General features: G+C 40.4%; 1 protein-coding gene across 1 annotated transcript in view; it reads right to left on the minus strand.

Annotated features, from left to right (window-relative positions):
• Positions 1-16,654: 16,654 nt before the first annotated feature.
• Positions 16,655-21,892, minus strand: part of GPR149 (G protein-coupled receptor 149) — a 115,122-nt gene continuing 109,884 nt past the window's right edge. The window contains exon 4 of the mRNA XM_056564996.1: positions 16,655-19,125. Within this exon, the coding sequence (XP_056420971.1) occupies positions 18,556-19,125 (570 nt within the window). The 3' untranslated portion in view covers positions 16,655-18,555. The remainder of the gene's footprint in view (positions 19,126-21,892) is intronic.

Here is a 21,892-nt window from a genome sequence, read left to right on the forward strand (position 1 = left end):
GGGTCCGACCGCTGGGGCCCCCTGCGATCTCCTGTACGGAGCCCCGAGTGCCTGCGGGAAGGGGGCGTGTCAACCTCCGCACGAAGCGGCGGCCGACACGCCCCCTCAATACAACTCTATGGCAGAGCTGAAGCGCTGCCTTCGGCAATCTCCGGCTCTGCCATTGAGATGTATTGAGGGGGCGTGTCAGCCGCCGCTTCGTGCGGGGGTCGACACCCGCTATCTGGCCGGAGAGCCGGGGCCCTGTACAGAGAGATCGCAGGGGGCCCCAGCGGTCGGACCCCCCGTGATCTCAAACTTGTCCCCTATCCTTAGGATAGGGGATAAGTTTTTCACCACTGGACTACCCCTTTAAGCTTGGCAGTTTCAACAAATGCTTGTCAGGTCCCATATTGAGGCATGTACTTGAATAACACCAAATCTTTAAACATAGTTTCTGTCTCTGAGCCAGAGGAATGGTGACACGCAATATAATATATACCTTGGGCTGCAGGGGAAACAGAAAATAAGTATACATTCCTGGACTCCTTCCCTGCTGCTCCCATTTCTTTAGGTGTCTAGTCCTTATTGGGGTTCTCTTTCCTGGTTTTTGTGACATTTTGTGTGGGCAGGAATTTCCTACTCAATTACTGTGCTAAGTGGGTAAAGGTGCTACATGTGCTGTAGAAACTGGGACTCAGGGGGGAAGATTGATCAAAACCTGTCGAGAGGAAAAGTTGCTGAGTTGTCCATAGCAACCAATTAGATTGCTTCTTTTTCAGAGGCCATTTCAAAAATGAAAGAAGCATTCTAATTGGTTGCTATGGGCAACTTCAGGACAGATTTTGATAAATCTCCCCCAGGGTATTGCAGCATAACGGAAAACTTTCACTAAACTTCTACCACATAGTGGAGGCACATATCTTGAACAGTTCCAACAATAACAGTAGTGAGTGAGCAGATGATAGAAATACTAAAGGAGTTAACCCATATGGAGTGTATATGTTCTGTTGAGCAGTTACTGAGATGGTAGATTCCCTGAAAACACTGTAGGTTGGCTCCTAATGGATCAAAGATAAAAAGGTGAGCGCTCCATAGCGTCAAACCACCTTTAGGTAAGCTAGTGAAATAACTAGAAACTCTTACCATAGGTGGTTGTGTGGCCTCACACAACAACAATGGTAAGCATGGAGAGGTAACAATACCAGGTCTGCAGCCTTCCCAATCACAAGAACTGTAGTGAAGAGCAGACTTTCAAGGGGTAGAAGGGTTTAGACGGCGCTGACCAGGACCAGAGGCATGAGGTTAAAACAGGCAGGTTTATTCAGGTATCCAACAATGCAATGTGTTTCACCATGCTTGCGCGGCTTCATCAGGCATGCTCCTAATGGAGACAGTTAGTCTGGCCCAATTGGAAGTCCAGAAAGGCACAGACAGCTAAAGGGCTCTGGAAATAGTTATCTTCTCAGTCTTGGAGAAATTTAGAAGAAAGAAATAAGTCCTTTTGGTCAGGGTAATGCTGCAGGTCATCTGTAGTCATCAGTGTAGTAGCCTGTATTGGTACATGTGATCTTGTAAGGATTTAGCAACTATGTTCAAACAAAAGTAACTCTTGCAGACTTTGAGATGTGGTCTGGGGAAGTTGGACTTGTATAAGGAGCTAATTCTTATAATTCCACCAATATGCTAGAAGATTCTAGGAAATTCCAGAAGGTTAACTACCAGAGGTGGCAGCAGAAAGTGTAGGTAAATGGGTTTAAATCCTTGATACCATCTGCTATTATCTAGTAATTATAAAAAAAAAAAAAATGCAACTCAACAACATTACAGTGCATTTATATAGAGTATATTATATTCAGGTGATGCTTAATCAAATTATACAGAATACATCATACTGGGACATTGCAGTATTTCTAAGCAAATTACATTTCACCCATACTGTCCATGTATAACATCTCTGCTCTAACCCAGTCTGTATGTTGCTACTCGAAGAAGGCAAGCCATGCATACTGTAATTTGTCTTAATCTTAACATAACGAGTAAGAGCCTGAGGCAGGGCTCCAAAAATGTTGACTTGATTCATGTGCTCTGGGAGGTTAATATTTTTTTAGGCTGTTTTTAAGTTGGACTAAATAAACCTCAGATGTTTTAAGGATAATTTTACATGCCAAATGAATGGCACTTAACCCCTTAAGGACCGTCCATTTTTCATTTTTGCACTCGTCTTTTCCTCCTCGCCTTCTAAAAATCATTACACTTTCAATTTTCCACCTACAGACCCATATGATTGCTTGTTTTGTGTGCCACCAATTTTACTTTGAAATAACATCAATCATTTCACCACAAAACCAGAAAAAAAAATATATTTGTGGGGCAAAATTGAAAAGAAAAATGCAATTTTGTAACTTTGGGGGCTTTTGATTCTACGCAGTGCACTTTTCGGTAAGCATGACACCTTAACTTTATTCTGTAGGTCCATATGGTTACAAGGATACCTAATTTATATAGGTTTTATTTATTTTACTACTTTAAAAAAATTATAACTATATGCACAAAAAGTATGTTTAAAATGTTTAACTCTTTTATTTTTCCGTATACGGGGATGTGTGAGGGTTCATTTTTTGCTTTCTGATCTGTAGTTTTTACTGATACTATTTTTGTTTAAGGGTACGTTCCCACCTGGCGTATTTGCTGCGTATTTGCTGCTGCGTATTTTATTTTCCCATTGAAGTCAATGGGTAGGAAAATATGCTGCAGCAAATACGCAGCAAAATACGCCAGGTGGGAACGCACCCTTAATGGGACTTTTTGATCGCTTATGCTCAGTATGAGATTGGCAATGTTATATGTTTTAAGCCTATTCATATAGGCAGGCTCATTATGACAAAATCGTTAAACATGGACTCGGAGCCCTCCCATATAACTAGTATGTCATCGACATACCTTAGGAAAAGTTTTATGTTCCTAATGAATGGATTTGTTGTAGAAAATATAACTGCTTTCAAGGACGGCAAGGAACAGTTTAGCGTAAGTACAGGTCCTTGAATTTGTTGTGGGAGAGGATGAAGAGAAGTTATTCACCTATAAAATCAATGAACTCGTTGGTTTTGTCAGTTTGATGAAGGAACTCACGGATAGCCTGTACACACGCATCATGGGGGATGCGGGTGTACAGGATCTCTACATCTATGAAAGTGAGATGATATGTATCTTGCCAATCAAAATGTTGAAGATGGGTCAAAAAGTTGCCGGTATCTTTAACGTAAGTGGGTGTGAATCTAAGTTTTAAGAGCCATTCAATGTATTGAGAAAGGTACTCAGAGCTGATCCCTATGATTGGGCGGCCAGGGAGTTGGCTCTGCGACTTGTGAACCTTAGGTAACAGGTACCACCTAGCATGTAAAGGGCTTTTTGGGAGAAGTTTTTCGGCAGTATTCTGTGATATGATGCCTGATTCACATATGGTTCTGAGAAAGGACCGTAGTTGGCTCACAGTTTTATTGGTGGGATCTAAGTTTTTTTTTTTTTATAGGTCCTAGTGTCACCTAGCAAGCGAGATTTTTCGCTTTCATACATTGTGGAATACATCACAACAGTGCTACCTACCTTATCCGCTTTAACAATTTTGAGGTCGGGCTGGAGCTTAGCCATTTTAGTGCCCTCTTTTCTCCCACAGACAGGTTGCTCATTTGTTGGGGGTACATCAATGCTCTAACATCACGTTCCACTGCGCTAGTGAACAGGTCAATAGAACTGCCCACCAGGACAGGGGGGGGGGGGGGTATGTGGAGGAATTCCGCAAAACTTCTATAGGAGGGGCAGGAGGTTCTTATTTTGCTAAATGGCATAATGCATTAAAGGCCTCTATCTCATGGGGGGTGGCATTTAAAATGGATGAGAAACCTAGGGGACCTATCATGGCAGGAACTTCTCCTTCTTTATGTGGTTTAGACTCGTATGCTTGGCTACTCTTCTGAAAAATGTTATGAATTATTTTGCGGGTACCCTTTAATAAATCAACTTTAAACTGGGTGAAATCAAAAGTCTCACTTAGTCTGAAATTAAGTCCCTTGGATAATAGGGAGATACAGCCCTGAGGAAGGGAGACATCAGTCGATTTTACAACATTATCAACGTTGTGGTAAGTCTCTAGTCCTTCCATGTAACTCCTTCTGTTCTGTGGTCCTCCTCCTTCTCTTCTTCCCTCTCCCCCTATGAGTTCTTAACTAAAGGGCTGTGACCCATGGGAAGGGGCTTATCATGTTTCCCAATAGATGGTGTCTCAGATTTTTGCGACGTTCCTTCATCAGATAAGCTTGCCTCTGAATCGGATGTCCAGAAGTCAGATGGTTGGCGGCGTGGAGTGCCTCTTCTGCGATTAAATGGGGGTCTGCGACGTCTGTTACCTTTTTTGTTCCATATAAAGACCTGTGAGGAGTCGTAATCTGCTTTGTCTCTCACAAATTTGCATTCCATCACCTCTGATTGGATTACTATCACTTTCTTTTCTAATTTCTTGACTGACCCTAGTGCAGTATTCTGCTTTAGCCTTACAAAGGTCAGATGTGACTATTGCATATTCGGATTGATTTTCTTTAAGACTATGCGAGTGAGTCTAAATGCATGCTCCAGGTGGGCTTTGTCCCATTCTCTTATGAATTAGGGATCATCAAGAAATTGTGAGGGAGTCTTATACATGCGCAATCCTCTGGGTGTACAGTTACTTGTGTTGTAAGATTCCAATGAATTGATGGTCCAGAATAACCAGCATTCCTTGTCTGCCAAGGAAAAAATGCAGAGACTTCATTCCCATCACTGTCAGCTGGTCTTTCTGATTGCATGACAGGAAGTATGCCCCTGCCTCCACTCTTTTTGCCTGTGCGCTAGATTCAGGGTATACAGACTCTGCTTGTGTATCCATCTCCATTAATCTCTCTAGATGATGCCCTCTGATGCATGCTCAGGATGGAAGAAAGGAAGAATAAGGTATGGATGACTAAGTGAGACTTTTGATTTCACCTAGTTGATAAAGGGTACCCGCAAAATGAATTTTCATAAGATTTTTCAGAAGAGTAGCCATGCATACGAGTCAAAACCACATAAAGAAGGAGAAGTTCCTGCCATGATAGGTCCCCTAGGTTTCTCACCCATTTTAAATGCCACCCCCAGGAGTTAGAGGCCTTTAATGCATTATGCCATTTAACAGAATAAGAACCTCCTGCCCAACCTGACCCTACAATAGAAGTTTTGCCATTCAGAGGTGGAAATCCCTCTACGTACTCCCCCAGCCCCCCCCCCCCCCCGTCCTGATGGGCAGTTCTATTGACCTGCTCACCAGGGCAGTGGAACGTAATGTTGGAGCATTGGTGTCCCCCCCCCCCCCCCCAAAAAGAGCAACCTGTTTGTGGGAGAAACGAGGGCACTAAAATGGCTAAGCTCCAGACCCGACCTCAAAATCGTTAAAGCGGATAAGGAAGTTAGCACTGTTGTGATGTATTCCACAATGTATGAAAGTGAAAAATCTCACTTGCTAGGTGACACTAGGACCTATAAAAAACTTAACTTAGATCCCACCACTAAAACTATGAGCCAACTATGGTCCTTTCTTAGAAACAAATGTGAATCAGGCATCATATCACAGAATACAGCAGAAAAACTTCTCCCAAAAAGCCCTTTACATGCTAGGTGGTACCTGTTACCTAAGGTTCACAAGTCACAGAGCCGATCCCCTGGCCGCCCCATCGTCACCGGGATCGGCTCTGCAACTGAGTACCTTTCTCAATACATTGAATGGCTCCTAAAACCTCTACTTAGATTCACATCCACTTACGCTAAAGATACTGCTATAGGCAGGAGACCGGGACTGCAATGGGCACCCCGATCTCCTGTATTTACGCTAACCGGTTCCTCGTCGTCATTGAAAGTTGTTATGTATTTTCTACAACAAATCCTTTCGTTAGGAACATAAAACTTCTCCTAAGGTATGTCGATGACATACTAGTTATATGGGAGGGCTCTGAGTCCATGTTTAACGATTTTGTTACCCATCTTAATGCCATCAACAAAGAAAATATGTTTTTTACATCTGTATTTTGGGCTTCTGAAATCAATTTTTTAGACGTCAAACTTAAAGTTGTGGAGTCCATATTACCTACACAGGGGTTTTGTAAAAGTATCGCCAGTAATTCTCTACTTCATTTTCACAGCTCCCACCCCTTACATGTAAAACGAAGTATTCCCCATTCACAGTTTCTGCGATTAGGAAAAGTGAATAGTGAAGATTCAGTATTCCTAGAACAGACCTCTGATCTAAAACACCATCTATTGGAACGCCAATACGCTCAAAAAACTATTGAGGAAGGATTTTTAAAAGCTTCTGTAGCAAGATGTGCAGATTTTTTAAAACCTAAGAACCAATGTGACCAAAAACCAAAGAGATTCATATTTTCACTTGCAAACTCAAATATGAATGAGACAGTAGCCATAGCAATAAGGAACAACTGGTACATTATTGATGCTGATCCCGATTTAAAGGAAATTGCTCTCAATTCCCCTCTAATTACTTATCCCAAAAATAGGACTGTTCGCGATAAGCTCAAAGTTCCTGTTAAAGCTGATAGAGGTAAACCAGGGTACAAATGGCTTACTGACTTGAGTCTCACCAGCATTCGCTCTTGTGGTACTTGTTCCTTTTGCTCTAACAATATAGCATTAGATTCATTTAAATTGGGTAGTCATTTCTTTACAGGGAGGGATCTGATAACATGTCGGACATACTTTGTTGTTTACGTGAATTTGTGTCCTTGTGGCTTCTTTCATGTGGGCAAAACCATGTGACCTTTTAGATGTCCGTTTTTTTTAGCACGTCCGGTCCATAAGGACCGGTTCCGGCACTCCCCGTTTGGTTGCCCTCATGAAAGAGGTACACAACAGTAATGCCAACCTTGTGAAATTTGCCAGCCTCGAAAAAGTGAAACAACCTTCCAGAGGCGGCGATTGGCACTCCTGCCTGCTTAGAGGAGAGGCATATTGGATTCTAGAGCTTAATGCCACTGGACCATTAAGTCTTAATAACCGTATTGAATTAGCCCTGTTTCTTAAATTTTCCTACCTCTGGCACACCAGCTATTCTAGTCCATTGTTCTTCCTTTAAGCTTGCTTCATTGTCAGGAATCATGCATCTTACAGTTTTCTGTGTTTCTCATCAGTCTGTAAATACCTGTTTGTTTTGATCACGTAGTTTGTTATGGTCACATGATATCACATCACATGACTCATTGCATGTCGGCTTGTGATGACGCCCGCCGCCTTTTAAGATGTTGCAACGATATTCCACACAATGTCCATAGTTAGAAATCCCCCTCCCGCCAGAGGTTTCCTTTACTAATATCATGTGTCCTGTCATGCCTGAATGTCTGCTCACCCATCTTCCCTTTAAATGTCAAGGAGGCAGTACATAGCCACAGAATGCACACCTTCTCCCTCCCCAAGGCAGGAAGGGGTGGGGAAGAGAGAAGGCCTGTGTGCTGCAGCTCAGCCCTTCCTCCCTGAGATTTGAGCATGATACAAATCTGATAGATTCCCTTTAACCCCTTAAGGACCGGGGGTTTTTCCGTTTTTGCATTTTCGTTTTTTGCTCGTTGCCTTTAAAAAATCATAACTTTCAATTTTGCACCTAAAAATCCATATGATGGCTTATTTTTTGGGCCAGCAATTCTACTTTGTAATGACGTCAGTCATTTTGCCCAAAAATCTACGGTGAAACGGAAAAAAAAATCATTGTGCGACAAAATTGAAAAAAAAAACCGTCGTTTTGTACCTTTTGGGGGCTTCCTTTTCTACGTAGTACATTTTTCGGTAAAAATGACACTATCTTTATTCTGTAGGTCCATACGATTAAAATGATACCCTACTTATATAGGTTTGATTTTGTCGGACTTCTGGAAAAAATCATAACTACATGCAGGAAAATTAATATGTTTAAAATTGTCATTTTCTGACCCCTCTAACTTTTTTATTTTTCCGTGTATGGGGCGGTATGAGGGCTCATTTCTTGCGCCGTGATCTGAAGTTTTTAACGGTACCATTTTTGCATTGATAAGACTTATTGATCGGACTTTTTATTCATTTTTAAATGATATAAAAAGTGACCAAAAATGCACTATTTTGGACTTTGGAATTTTTTTGCGCGCACGCCATTGACCGAGCGGTTTAATTAATGATATATTTTTATAATTCGGACATTTCCGCACGCGGTGATACCATATATGTTTATTTTTATTTACACTGTGTTTTTTTGGGGGGAAAAGGGGTGATTCAAACTTTTAATAGGGGAGGAGTTAAATGATCTTTATTCACTTTTTTTTTTCACTGTTTTTTTGCAGTGTTATAGGTCCCATAGGGACCTATAACACTGCACACACTGATCTTCATCATTGATCACTGGTTTCTCATAGGAAACCAGTGATCGACGATTCTGACACATGACTGCTCATGCCTGGATCTCAGGCACTGAGCAGTCATTCGGCGATCGGACAGCGAGGAGGCAGGTAGGGGCCCTCCCGCTGTCCTGTCAGCGGTTCGGGATGCCGCGATTAGCCACGGCTATCCCGAACAGCCCGACTGAGCTAGCCGGCAACTTTCACTTTTAGCCGCGCGGCTAAAGGGCTAATAGCACGCGGCGCCGTGATCGGCACTGCGCGTTATTAGAGGCGGGTCCCGGCTTCACTATGACGCCGGGCCCGCCGTGATATGACGCGGGGTTACTGTGTAACCCCGCGTTATATCAAGGGGAGCAGAACCAAGGACGTACCGGTACGTCCTTGGTCCTTAAGGGGTTAATTCCTCCTGCTCCTCCCTTCATATCTGGACATCTTCTTATCGCTAGTGGCCCAGATTTATCAAACTGTGTGAGAGAAAAAGTGGAGTGATTTGTCCACAGCAACCAATCACAGCTCAGGTTTCACTTTCCCAGAGTTCATTATCTGAGCTGTGATTGGTTGCTGTGGAAAAATCACTCCCCTTTTTCTCTCACACAGTTTGATAAATAGAGTATGTTTTGAGGGTAAAAGTATCGGGAAGAATTTCTTTTATGAAGGGGACCACCTTGTGGGGAACATTGATATTTTTTTTCTGGTTATTTTTATTTTTTTTGTCTATATTAGGTAAAGATGGGGTGCTGACTATAATGTAATATGAAAAATAAAGAGGTGATCATGCCACTTATCAATGGTTTGTAATTGTTTCACTGGCAACTGTTCAGTTGCCTGGCAACCTTTTAAATTAAAGTCTTTAGAAGCATAGTATATGACTCACATCTCTACGCCCTAAAGTATAATGTATAACAGATGCTATTTGTCTTGTTCCTTTGGAATAACTAATGACAGCATTTAGGTGCTTGGGGGGGGCATTTATCATTGGCTTTACACCATTTCAATGTTCTAAATGTCCCTGCAAATTTTGTACAATTTTCTGTAGAACATCTTTCAAAATTGTCTACTGTCTGCTGCACACCGTACCCCACTTTTTGCAGCGGGGCTGTATTTATTATTTGTGCAAATATAATTTAGATTCTTTTTTTGGGGGGGCGCAAACCTACATCACATAATAGGACACATACAAAAGTGTCAGATGCCAGAGCACAAAGCTTAAACCCATCTCTGCAGCCCACTGGTTTCTATAATTGCGCAAAATTTATCAAGTCCTGTGCACCTTTTTTGTCAATTTTGAGCAACTGTGCAAACTTTACACCAAGCAAACAGGGGTAAAATCTTTACTACCTTTCACCAGCATTGATAAATGTCCCCCTTCCACAAATTTTGCCTGCATTAAGTATGAAGTCACTTTGGCATCCACATTCAATAATCATCTAAGGAATTTAAAGCAATCACTATAGCTATCAAGTATATTTCCTCATATTCTAATATATGTATATATTCTTTCAAAATCTTATGTCGAATAACCCCATTAAAACACCCATTGACAAGTAGAATGTGGGCATTTCTAAGCCTTCTTTGTTTACTAATATAGTTGCCAACCAATCAAAAATGTCTGTGAATCTCCTAAAAAGGTAGGACACATCTAGACTGGGTATGTACACTAAGTAGTCACCAATAAAACAAAAGGTATTTTTATTTTTTTCAGTGGTCAATTATGGACCTCTCCCTGAAAACTACATACTCTGAATTAATCTCTGTGGAAAGAGATCCCATAGATAAAATGATACTTGAGCAGATTGGTTTATTCTTACATACATTGGCTGGTTTGTTGGACACTCTCTAGTTGGCACCAATCATGAGATAATATCTAGTTGACTCTTGAGCACTTTTTCTCTATAGCTCTATGGGTGAGCACTCTAGCATTGTTGATGGGGGTCCTCTAACATGGCCATATTCAAGGGTAAGGCACATGGGGTACATTTATCATTAGGTGTCTATTGTAAACACAGATCTACCCCTTTACACTGCTTGTATAATTTACACTCTTGCTCAAAATTTACAAAAGTTGGGCCTGTCCTTTGATAAATTTTGCACAAATATAGAAACGCCCCCCCTCGCTCTACCGTGCACTCCTTCTCTACCGCACACACTTCACAGAGCAGCGGCATTTACCCACGGTACACTGCTCACATAGCTAGATGTACCGGAGCAGCATTGTGTGCTTAACAGAACTCTGCACAATAGTAAAATCATAAATCTTTATAAAGTACACAGAATGTCTTTGTTTAAAAAAATATGTAATTCTACTAAACAATCTTTCCCCTTACATCTGTATCAGTTTTTACCAATGAGAAGGCCTCCAAGTGTTGCAAAACTTGCCGTGATGTGGAGAGATCTGTGTAGTTTGGCTAATAACATTATATTAGTAAGTTGCTTTATTATACTATTCATCAGGTTGTTTCTTTTGCTGGACAACCCCTTTAAAATCCACTTTTCACATTCTGTCCTTGCATTCTATACCACAGCTGGTCATATCCACTAATGAACTCTAATGACATTCTCACATGAAGGTATGTTTACATTAGAAATCTTCCATATGCCATAAATGCATAAATCAGAACATCAGCAAACGGCTAGTCAAATATGTATGTGTATATATATATATATATATATATATATATATATATATATATATATATATTTTTTATATATATATATATATATATATATATAAATATAAATATAGAACTTGACAAAAGAAGCAGCACACCGGAATAAGATGAATATGTGTCAGGCTTTATTCATCGGATGCCACAACGTTTCAACCGCCTCACGCGCTCTTTGTCAAGATATATATATATATATATATATATATATATATATATGCCTACCCATAGAGTTTAGTAGATCAGCCATAGTCTACTTGTGACTACATTTGGTCTGCTTTACACTAGTATACATTATTACATTTTGGGAGATAGAAGAGTGTAGACTAATATGCTGTTCTCAGGAAAACACAACACACGCTCCATGTTCCTCCTCTGTACCCTTTTACCCTTAGTAGGTTACACATGAGCACCTGATGGTGGCTGATAAATTAAACTTCTTCCTCTCTTTTGTTACATAGTTAGAGGTTAGTACAGGAATAAACTGGAAATATTGTCCAAAATGCTTCCTTTTTTATGTCAAAAATGGTCTTGCTGGTGAAGTACTCATCTTGGTTTAAGTGTAGGGTCCTCTTCAGAGAAGAGTTTGTGAATACTTAAAGGAGAACTCCAGAATATGAAAATTGTACTCCATACTGCCAGCGGTAAAAAAAATAAAGATACCTCTACATCCGCCGCGATCCTCTTCCTGGTTGCTGGTGGTCGGCGAGTCATACTGCGCTCAGCCAATCCCCAGTTGCAGCGAAGTCACGACTCAGCCTGCGATAGGCTGAGCGGCAGTGTGACGTTTTCGATCACCGGCAGCAGGTGTCGGGGAGGAAAACGTTGCACTGCTGCTCATCCTATCACCGGCCGAGTCGGGACTTCGCTGCATATGACTCGCCGACCACCAGCAACCAGGAAGAGGATCGCGGCGGAGACCGGAGCGGGTTACCAGAGGCACCGGGGGAGTGAAGGAAGGTATGTATCTCTTTATTTTTTTACTGCTGGCAGTATGGAGTACAATTTTCCTGTTCTGGAGTGCTCCTTTAAAGGCAAGACAAAAGCCACCAAAACGGTTGTTGTATGGTGTTTACTACTATTCCATATTTCAGTAAATAGTACATACATGCAGACTCCTACAAAAAAAAGAAAACCTCTGCATGAAATCAGATGTAGCTGTAATATGGCCATGTGCATAGGGTCTATTAATGTACACATTTTGGGTATATTTATACACAGAATACACAGCGGTTTTAAGTTGTAAAATCCACAGTTGCAGATATTACAAGAGAATTCTTATTTAATTTTAATTGTCTTGTCAAATCTGAAACTTAGACTGTATTCCCACACAATAGATCTGATTCAAAGAGATTGTAAACCTGTTAGATTTGTAAATGAAGTGTAGATTTTTTTAAGGAGTGATCCAGGCTGATCAGCTGTTGGATAGAGCCAATGCTCTAGCACATATGCAATGAATGGGGCGGTACATTGTGTAGTGGTGCAGCTGGGTTACTGCAGTCCAGCTTCTATTAGGGTGTATTCACACATACAGTATCCTGCGCATATTTGATATGCAAGATTTGAAGCTGTGGTCAGTCATTTTGTTTTCATTGTAATCTGCAGCTTCAAATCCTGAACATCAATTCCTGCCCCATTCATTGTGCATGTGCCAAAGCTGGGGCTCGTCCGAACAGCTGTAGATAAGACATCAATGTATAATGCCCAGAAAACCCCTTAAAGGTTGTAAAATTAACCAAGCAAATCTGATTAAATATACTTTTATTATTATTTTCTACATCAACAACACAGTATTGGTCAAAGTAGAAGCAAAAAGCCATGTACATTGCTAAGTGCCAAGAAATGTTGTAGCTACATACATGTCCGCAGTTAATTGTTAATTTGCTGTTGGCTGTCTATTCCACATGGCACGGTGTACAAAGCAGATGCCTCTACAAGAATGTGTGCTGTGGTGAACATAGTATTCTGCCTTATGTGTTCATTGCTGACATTTAAGGCTAATTTGCAATATGGTCTAATCTGTTCTATCTAAACATTTCATACCACATCTGCCACAGGAAAAAAGAGGTCATTAGGATCAGGCTTCTCATGAAGAATATCTTTTTTTATGTTAAATTAGATTAAACATCTGCGCTAGTGACATAACAAGGGTGCTTGACTCAAGGATGTATGACAGTGATGGTTTAAAGGTATATTGTCATTTTATTTAACTATTTCTTTTTTTTTAAAGGGAAACTGTCATCAGTTTCACCCACACAAATCTGTTGGTACAGGTGTTTAGTGTATGTGACACTTAACCTGTCCCCAATCCATAGTCCCGTTTGTCTGTTATCTTTCTCATTCAGGCGGCAGGCTTGGTGTACAGGCGGAGCTTCATGAGCACTCTCTGACGTCACCGCTGCTGCTTCCCCAAGCCTGCTCGCAGCTGGACTCAGCAAAGAAGAAGCAGTGACGTCAGAGTGCTCCTGAAGCTCCGCCTGTGCGCCAAGACTGCCGCCCAAACGAGGAAAATAATTGGATTATGGATCGGAGATAGGTAAGTATGGTTATCATCAGTGTCACCCACACTACACACCTGTACCAACAGATATATTATATTATATTATATTTTCCCTTTAAATAAATACTATCTACAGTCTCTAACTTTTAAAGGGGTACTCCACTGGAAATAAAAATGGTTTAAATCAACTGGTGCCAGAAAGTTAAACAGATTTGTAAATTACTTCTATTTAAAAATCTTAATCTTTCCATTACTTATCAGCTGCTGTTATGATCCACAGGAACTTCTTTTCTTTTTGAATTTCCTTTCTGTCTGGCCACAGTGCTCTCTGCCGACACTTCTGTCCGTTTTAGGAACTGTCCAGAGTAGGAACAAATCCCCATAGGAAACCTATCCTGCTATGGACAGTTCCTGACATGGACAGAGGTGTCAACAGAGAGCACTGTGGTCTGACAGAAAGGAAATTAAAAAAGAAATGAACTTCCTGTGGATCATAACAGCATCTAATAAATACTGGAAGGATTAAGATTTTTTAATAGAAGTCATTTACAAATCTGTTTAACTTTCTGGCACCAGTTGATTTAAAAAAACAACAACAATGTTTTCCATTGGAGTACCCCTTTAAGTAACATTTAACTACTGTTTCAGAACAATCTACAGTTTTGAAGAAAGATTTATTTTGTGTCAAATAATAACCCAACACAGCAAATTTTGGCAAATTTTTTTTAAAGTTTACATTGAGAGCATGTTTTTTGTGGTATTAGTTGTATTTTTTAATGGTACTATTTAAGGTACTATAAAATGTTTTGAAATGTATTTAAAATGTGATGGAAAAAGTAGGCAGAGTGTACTTGCAGTACTGACGTGGAATGCTTGAAGGTCTTCATTAGGTCTTTGGCTGCCATGTCAACCACTTTATATTGTGTTGGTGGCACTGTGTGGGGCTACCAAGGAGGGCATTGTATTGTGTGAGGCCACAAAGGGGACATTATACTGTAAAGGGGCACTACAGGGGGTTAAGATATTATGTGCTGCATTTAGGGGGCATTATATTGTGTAAAGACAAAGGGTTATGTGAGCAACAAAGGGGATAAATGATGCAATTTAGCTCTTAGGCTAGGCTCAGACCATGGAATCTCCGGGCAGAAAATTTCCTCCCGGAGATTCCGAGTGCAGCCAGCGCCGGCTGAATGAGTCGGTGCTAGGACCACGCGGACACTGCAGTCTCCAATAGACTGCAATGTGTTCCGCGTGGATTTCCGCCTGAAGAAAGAGCAACGCCTTTCTTCAGGCAGAAATTTCCAAGCGGATTGTCCGTTCACAAATTCCGTTCACAAATTCCGAAGTGTGAATTTGTGAACGGAAAATCATTCACTACACTATAAATTTTAGAAAGCAGAATTTCCGCCTGCAATTTCAAAGCAAAATTGCAGGCGGAAATTCCGTAGTCTGAACCTAGCCTTACTCTCTCTACAGGAATACAGGCTTTTAAAAGGGATGCCATAGTCACATATGCCCAATAAAATAGGGCAAAAACTGACATATTTTTGCCATATTAAAATGGAAAACCATCAGTGCACACATGGTATAAAGAAAGGGCAGTGATTCCCATATTGCACAACTTCTGCACAGGTTTCCAAATATATAGCAAATTATTTGATGTAAAATACTACTGCTTTTTATACCTATTTTCCAGCGTTTTTTTTATTTTATTTTACGTCTTGTAGTGAAATCTCATAGACGGCATTGCAGCCCGGCAATATTCCACCCAAATAATAAATATGTTGATTCTTTGGGTGGAATTCTGCCGGGCTGCAATGCAGTCTATGAGATATCACAAGCAGAACTCCAATGGCTGAATGTCCGCAGTATGTATATTTTGCCGGCAGAATTCTGTTGTGGAAAATCTGCAGTATGCACAGAACAGCAGAATCTCATTGAAAACAACAGGACTCTGATGCAAGCAGATTTCCGCAGCAGAATTCCCCCAACAGAATGTCCACAGTGTGAACATACACTTAGTGAATCAATTCAACAGTTCTACTGTAAACTGAGAAATTGTTAACCGATTGTTGATCCAACAGTAGAAATGACATAGTATTCTGATCAATAGGAATCTGATCCGTTAGAACAGGGGTCTCCTGCACAACAGCATGCCTGTTCAATTGAATGGGGCTGTGTTGGCATTGCCTGTACAGAGTGGGGTTGGTAATGTCACTATGCTGTGCCCTCCTAATTCTGAATATTCTAACTATATATACCAGTAATTCTTTGGTGGCATGAACCCTTGTTCACATATATCAGTTGCATTCTAACCAGTTTATGTGCCTCATCATTACAACTGATGCCAAAACCGTTGGCATTTTCATAATGTTTTTTTACTGCAAGACCATCAAAATTTACCATATGTGTTATATAAGGAACAATTAGAATTTACCATCTGTATTATAAAAGGAACAATATTATATAAGGAACAATATTCCCATAGACATTGAATTGATATTAACACCATTGCAGTCTGAAACCACCAGGGGTCATGATATTTATTGAAAGTTTAGGTGGACGCTAATGTGGGCACTGTGATGTGTTTGTGTGGTAGGTAATATGCAGTACAGAAAACAACTTTCTGCCTCCAGTCCTAGTGTATGTTCACACTGAGGAATTGACAAGGAATTTACTGACACCAGTATTCTGCTCCAATTCCATCTTAAATGAAAGTTCCACTGACTTTAAAGGGGTATTCCAGGCAAAAACTTTTTTTTATATATCAACTGGCTCCGGAAAGTTAAACAGATTTGTAAATTACTTCTATTAAAAAATCTTAATCCTTCCAATAGTTATTAGCTTCTGAAGTTTTCTGTCTAACTGCTCAATGATGATGTCACGTCCCGGGAGCTGTGCATGATGTGAGAATATCCCTTGCACGATGGGAAAATATCTCCATAGGAGCTGGACAGCTCCCGGGACGTGAGTCATTAGAAAGCAGTTAGACAGAAAACAGCAACTCAACTTCAGAAGCTAATAACTATTGGAAGGATTAAGATTTTTTAATAGAAGTAATTTACAAATCTGTAACATTTCCGGAGCCAGTTGATATATAAAAAAAAGTTTTTGCCTGGAATACCACTTTAATGAACCTTCTGCCACTCTGTTCACACTGAGGATTTTCAGAAGAAAATGCAGACACAAAATCATATACTGTCAGAAGATTGAACATGTTCATTCTTCTGGTGGAATCTGTGGGTAAAATCCCCTTGAAGTCAATGAGACTATTTTTTCTGACAAAATGATGCAGACTACAACTGCCCATTGGTAGTTGTAGTACTAATCCTCCTTCAGATTTTATCTCTAAATTCTGTGTCAAATTCCTCTTTCGATTCCCCGTTAAGCAGAAGATGGCAGATTTGCTGAATTTCCTGACCGAAATTCCTTGTCAATTCCTCAGTGTGATCTTACCCTTACTGTGAATGACTACAGAACTTTCTCCATCCCCTGCTGTGTACTTGAGGCACTGTAAGTGGGCATGCTGGATGTATCGCACTCTGCTTGTGCTCTGGAGCTCCATAGGATTTAAAAGGGGAAAATTTTAGATCGGTATAAACACTGCAGTCAACATTTTATAATCCAACTCGTAGACAAGTCTGACGCAACAATTGATGCACCAAATTCTACAAGTGATCCCACAGATTAACCATGACATCAGTTTCTGTACATACCAGAGGCAAACTACACTGGATTAATGGAGAATTGCAAACACACCATGTTTGCATAGTCAGATTTTCTGTGCACAGAACCGCCAATGTAGAAGGTAAGAGGATGATTATTTTTTCAGCATGGAAAGGGACCTGCAGTGTAAGAGATCATGGTTAAAGTCAACATTCACCATTACTACTGTTCCTACCATATTGCTGTGTATTTCCTGCTTATTTGTAGCAAAATGTGCAAGTGCTGAAAACAGAATAAAATAAAAAATATTATATCAGGCATAAAGGAGTAGTGAAGGGTGGTGCTCACAATAAAGTACTGTCCAGTCATGCATGGTGATGTGTTGGATTGACACACGACTGATGCAACAAACCATCTCTGTGAACCTGGTAAAAAGTCAAGGAGGCGATGGGATGGGCACACATCGAGATATGTAAGGTAATGTAGTGTTATTTTTTTTTTTTTACACCCCTCTACCACTATTTGCCATGTTCTGACAATACTTTCAAGAATGAAGGAACCAAAGAAACATGATAAAAAGTAGTAAACTGCCTTCAGTTACCTCAGCTCAATGTCACCATGTATAACCAGCCTAAGATTTCCTGCACCAAATGTTCTGTTCCCCTTTATGCAGCAGTTTGGCATTAGATTTATGTACAGTAATTCTTTATTAATGGCACAAAACTTCTCTAATTTGTAATGCTAAACTCTTTAACATAGTGATATATATTTGTTGATAACACTTGACATTTTACAGCTTTTGTATTGTACTGCAAGAAACGAAATAGGTACAAAACAATTAAGACATTCAGCTGTTCCATTAGACAAATTGGTGTGAATACAGAAGTACAGATAAGTTAATATTCTGAGCATGTTTCAGTCTTGCGCTCTTTCACACTGTGTTCTGCAGTGCCCATCTGAGCTTTCTATCTGGAAGATTTCCTAACAGAAAAATTGAATGTATACATTTAATAGATCCAGCCGACTGCCATGCAATACCCATAGGCTCCCATCTTAGAAAAAACTCAACTATGCTGTATATATTTTTGACTGAATTCTTCTAAATGGAATAACGCAGTCTGCTACGCCATTCCAGCAAAAAGAGTAGAAAAAAAAGTAATGTCAGATAAACTGGCTAGATGGAAGTAAAACAGACACTCTTTTGGTTTTCGTTGTGTGAATGGGGGCCTATGGATCTGTTCAATGTATAGAGCTTTTCAGGTTCATATAACAAATGTACACTGCAAACAGCAGTGTGAAAAGAGCCTTAACTGTCCCTGTCTCCTTCCCGTTTCCTATAAGCTTTGTTCAGCAGTTGTATTTCCTCTTGGTAGCTGTCTCTCTCCACATTCTGCTGTTTACTGTTCTGACGGTGAGCTTCTACAGTATCTGGAATGGAAATATTGATGTCACTGTCTGGATTATTGGTTGGGATGAACAGAGAATAAGATGCTGTTTCTCCAAGGTCACAAGAGACAAACCGGTTCTCCTTACGAGAATAGCGCAGTGAAGGAGAACGTGCTTGAGTAGATGATTGGCTTATATTGCTAATAATAGATACAGTGTCCATTGCTTCTTCATTGTCACAGATTTCTAGAACTTCAAGATGTATCTTAACATTGGTATCCGGAAACTGGTTGGGGGAGTCTTCCTTGTTTGGCTCGTGACCTACGCTTTTTGACCGGTACACCTCGATCTTCTTAGATGTAGGTGTAATTTTTTGACCTTCACTGCTCACTTCATAGGTAGACAAAGAAAGCGTTTTTCCAGTTGGTGCTTGAAGGGATACTGTGCCTTGGAATGCACACAGTGGTATGGCCAAAGCTCCTCCAAAACGCTGGAAAAGAAAAGAAGTGTAATTACTGTTTCATAGAAATTCATTAGAATATTTAGATACATTAATACTAACATGGTCATAGCCTAGAGCTTATAAAAACAATTGTATCTAGCCCAAACATTATGATGAATATATGGTTCTAAGGCCCTGTCCATATATAATGTGCTTTTTGTCAACACAATTTTTGGTGTTGTACCATAGAGACTTAAATAAAAAATGTTAAGAGTCAAGAATGCGATCTTCTCTTGGATTGCTGTATACCTTGAAAGCCTGTAGGGGGTGCTACATGCATTGCTTTCCTTGCTCAGTAAAATTAGTAACAGTACAGTTCCCGGTAGCAGGAACATTAGCTGATGTATAAAATGAATACATTCATGTGTTACTTGCATTTGTTTTATAGTAAAATAAATTTCAGCAAAAAACCTTCTATAATCACAATGTATGAACACTGTCGGCCTAAAAATCGTAACAATCTAAATTCTAAGCTGTTACTTTTATATTGTATTGGGAAGCTATTGTACCAATAAGATGATTTTTGTGAATGCAGGTTTTACAGCAGAAGTCATACATCAATATATCAGCTAGTAAATAAGAAGGAAACTAATATGTGTCCCATAGGACCGCTCAGAGCTGATAAGACCAAGCATGAATCATGTGAGCGCACAAATGAGCCTTTCTGTGATTATAGATAAAAGGGAATCTGTCATCAGTGTCACCTGCACTAACCTGTTGGTACAGGGTGGTAGTGCGGGTGACGATAATGATACTTACCTATCCCCAATTGGTGGTCCTGTTCGCTTGTTATCTTCCTTATTCGGGTGGCAGGCTTGGTGCATGGTGCTCCAGGGACATGCTGACATCACTGCTGCTGCTTCCTGACTTGGCCCGGCTGCAAGCAGGCTTGTAGAAACAGCAGCGGTGACGTCAGTATGCTCCTGGTATGCCATCCATACACCAAGCCTGCAGTCCGATTAAGGAAGATAACAGGTAAATAGGACCACCGATTGGGATTAGGTAAGTATTATTATCGTATTAAGATAACGGGCAAACGAGACCATGGATCTTGGACCTGTACCAACAGCTTAGTGTGGGTGACACTGATGACAGTTTCCCTTTAATATCTAAAGGAAACCTTTAATTGAATTTATTATGCCTGGACAACTTTCAGCATGAAACAGTGACAGGCTACATTATTTAAACTAATCAATTAATTACTTTAATATTCATCAGATGGCTGGTGACCGGCTCTGAGTTGTTGGGTGATCTTCAGCAGCTTATTACTGCCCATGAGACTTGATTGAAAATCTCACCAGGGCTGAGAGCTACTGCTGTGGACTGCCCCAATGACTCCATGAGCCCCATTTCCACCCAGTTTTATAATTCCTGTGAAATGCTGCATCATTACAGAGTTAATCATAAGCTGTTGTAATAAGAGAGCATGTCAGTGTTTCAGGCTGCAAATTGTTCAAGCAGCATAACAAACATAACAAGTTTCCTTTAATACTGTGACTAGTGACTATATAATCTGGAGGCTATGAAAAAAAAAAAGAACTGCACTCATTCTTTTCATAAATGTGAATGGAAAGTGTATGTTTCTTTCCACTGAACTGCATGGAATAAGCGAAGAGGAATGACGAGTACCTTTCGGCTTTTATGACAAATCCTGTGGATATACCAAAAATGCTCAAAGAGTAAAAGGGTATTCCAACCATAGATATTCCTGGCATATTCCTGGAAAACTGTTACCCTGCTCCAGCATCATTGTTGGAAATAACAAACTGCAGATCTGACTACCAGAACCATAGTATCAAGCCCATGTCACAAGCCTCTGCTTTCTCTTCATGGCTGCCCTTAGGCTGCATATTGCCTTGTGCCAAATTGGTTGTTGGTATCCCCACTTCATTTATCACTGTGAACCTCTGACAGAAGTTGCACACTATAGACTCTGTAATCATTCAGACTATATAGTAAGTGTGGCTTAAAGGGGTTCTCTCCAAAGGATAAGGGGATAAGATGTTAGATCTCCGGGCCATCACCCCTGTCATTCGGGTCATGGAGCGAACTCTGCTCCATGCCCGATGACTGGCAATGCAGGCCGCCATGCCCCCTCCATTCAAGTCTAAAGGAAGAGGTGTGACGGCACTGTACTGGCTCCGTGTTCCGGACAACGCTGCTGCCGGCCGAGATAGTGGGGGTCCCCAGCGGTGGGACCCCCACAATCTAACATCTTATTCCCCATCCTTTGGATAGGGGATAATATGTGTGCGGCGGAGTACCCCTCTAAGCTTGTTGAAGTGTTGGTTTTGTTTAGTTCAATGTTCTTGTCTTGTTCCTTTTCTATATTTTGGTTTTTGTCTGTGTTATCTAGATATTGGTATTTAGAAACTACAGAGTTTTTAAGTGCCTTCTAATTTTTGTTTGTTTTTTTGGCCTACTTTAGTCTAAGGCTATTGCAGGTAGTTTTTTGCCAGTTTAGTTTAGGGGAAGATCTAAGAAAACATTAGAGAGAGTAAGAGGGTATTTTTATGTGCTTGTTTTTGTTTTATCTCTTACTTTATTTCTGTATACCAAGTTTATCATTCAATAGAATCAGCATCATCCAAACAATCATCTGTATTTCCAGTAAACAAATGGTGAGTTGTCTTTTTGTTTGTGCTGCTATTTATATTGATACATGCTTGAATGCATTTTCTTGTTACTGCTTAATGTTCATCCTATTCTGCTTTACTTTTAGTCCCAGGGGTATCAGAGTACTGTGAGCCAATGT

This window comes from Hyla sarda, chromosome 3, assembly GCF_029499605.1.
Source record: "Hyla sarda isolate aHylSar1 chromosome 3, aHylSar1.hap1, whole genome shotgun sequence".
Taxonomy (NCBI): Eukaryota; Metazoa; Chordata; class Amphibia; order Anura; family Hylidae; genus Hyla; species Hyla sarda.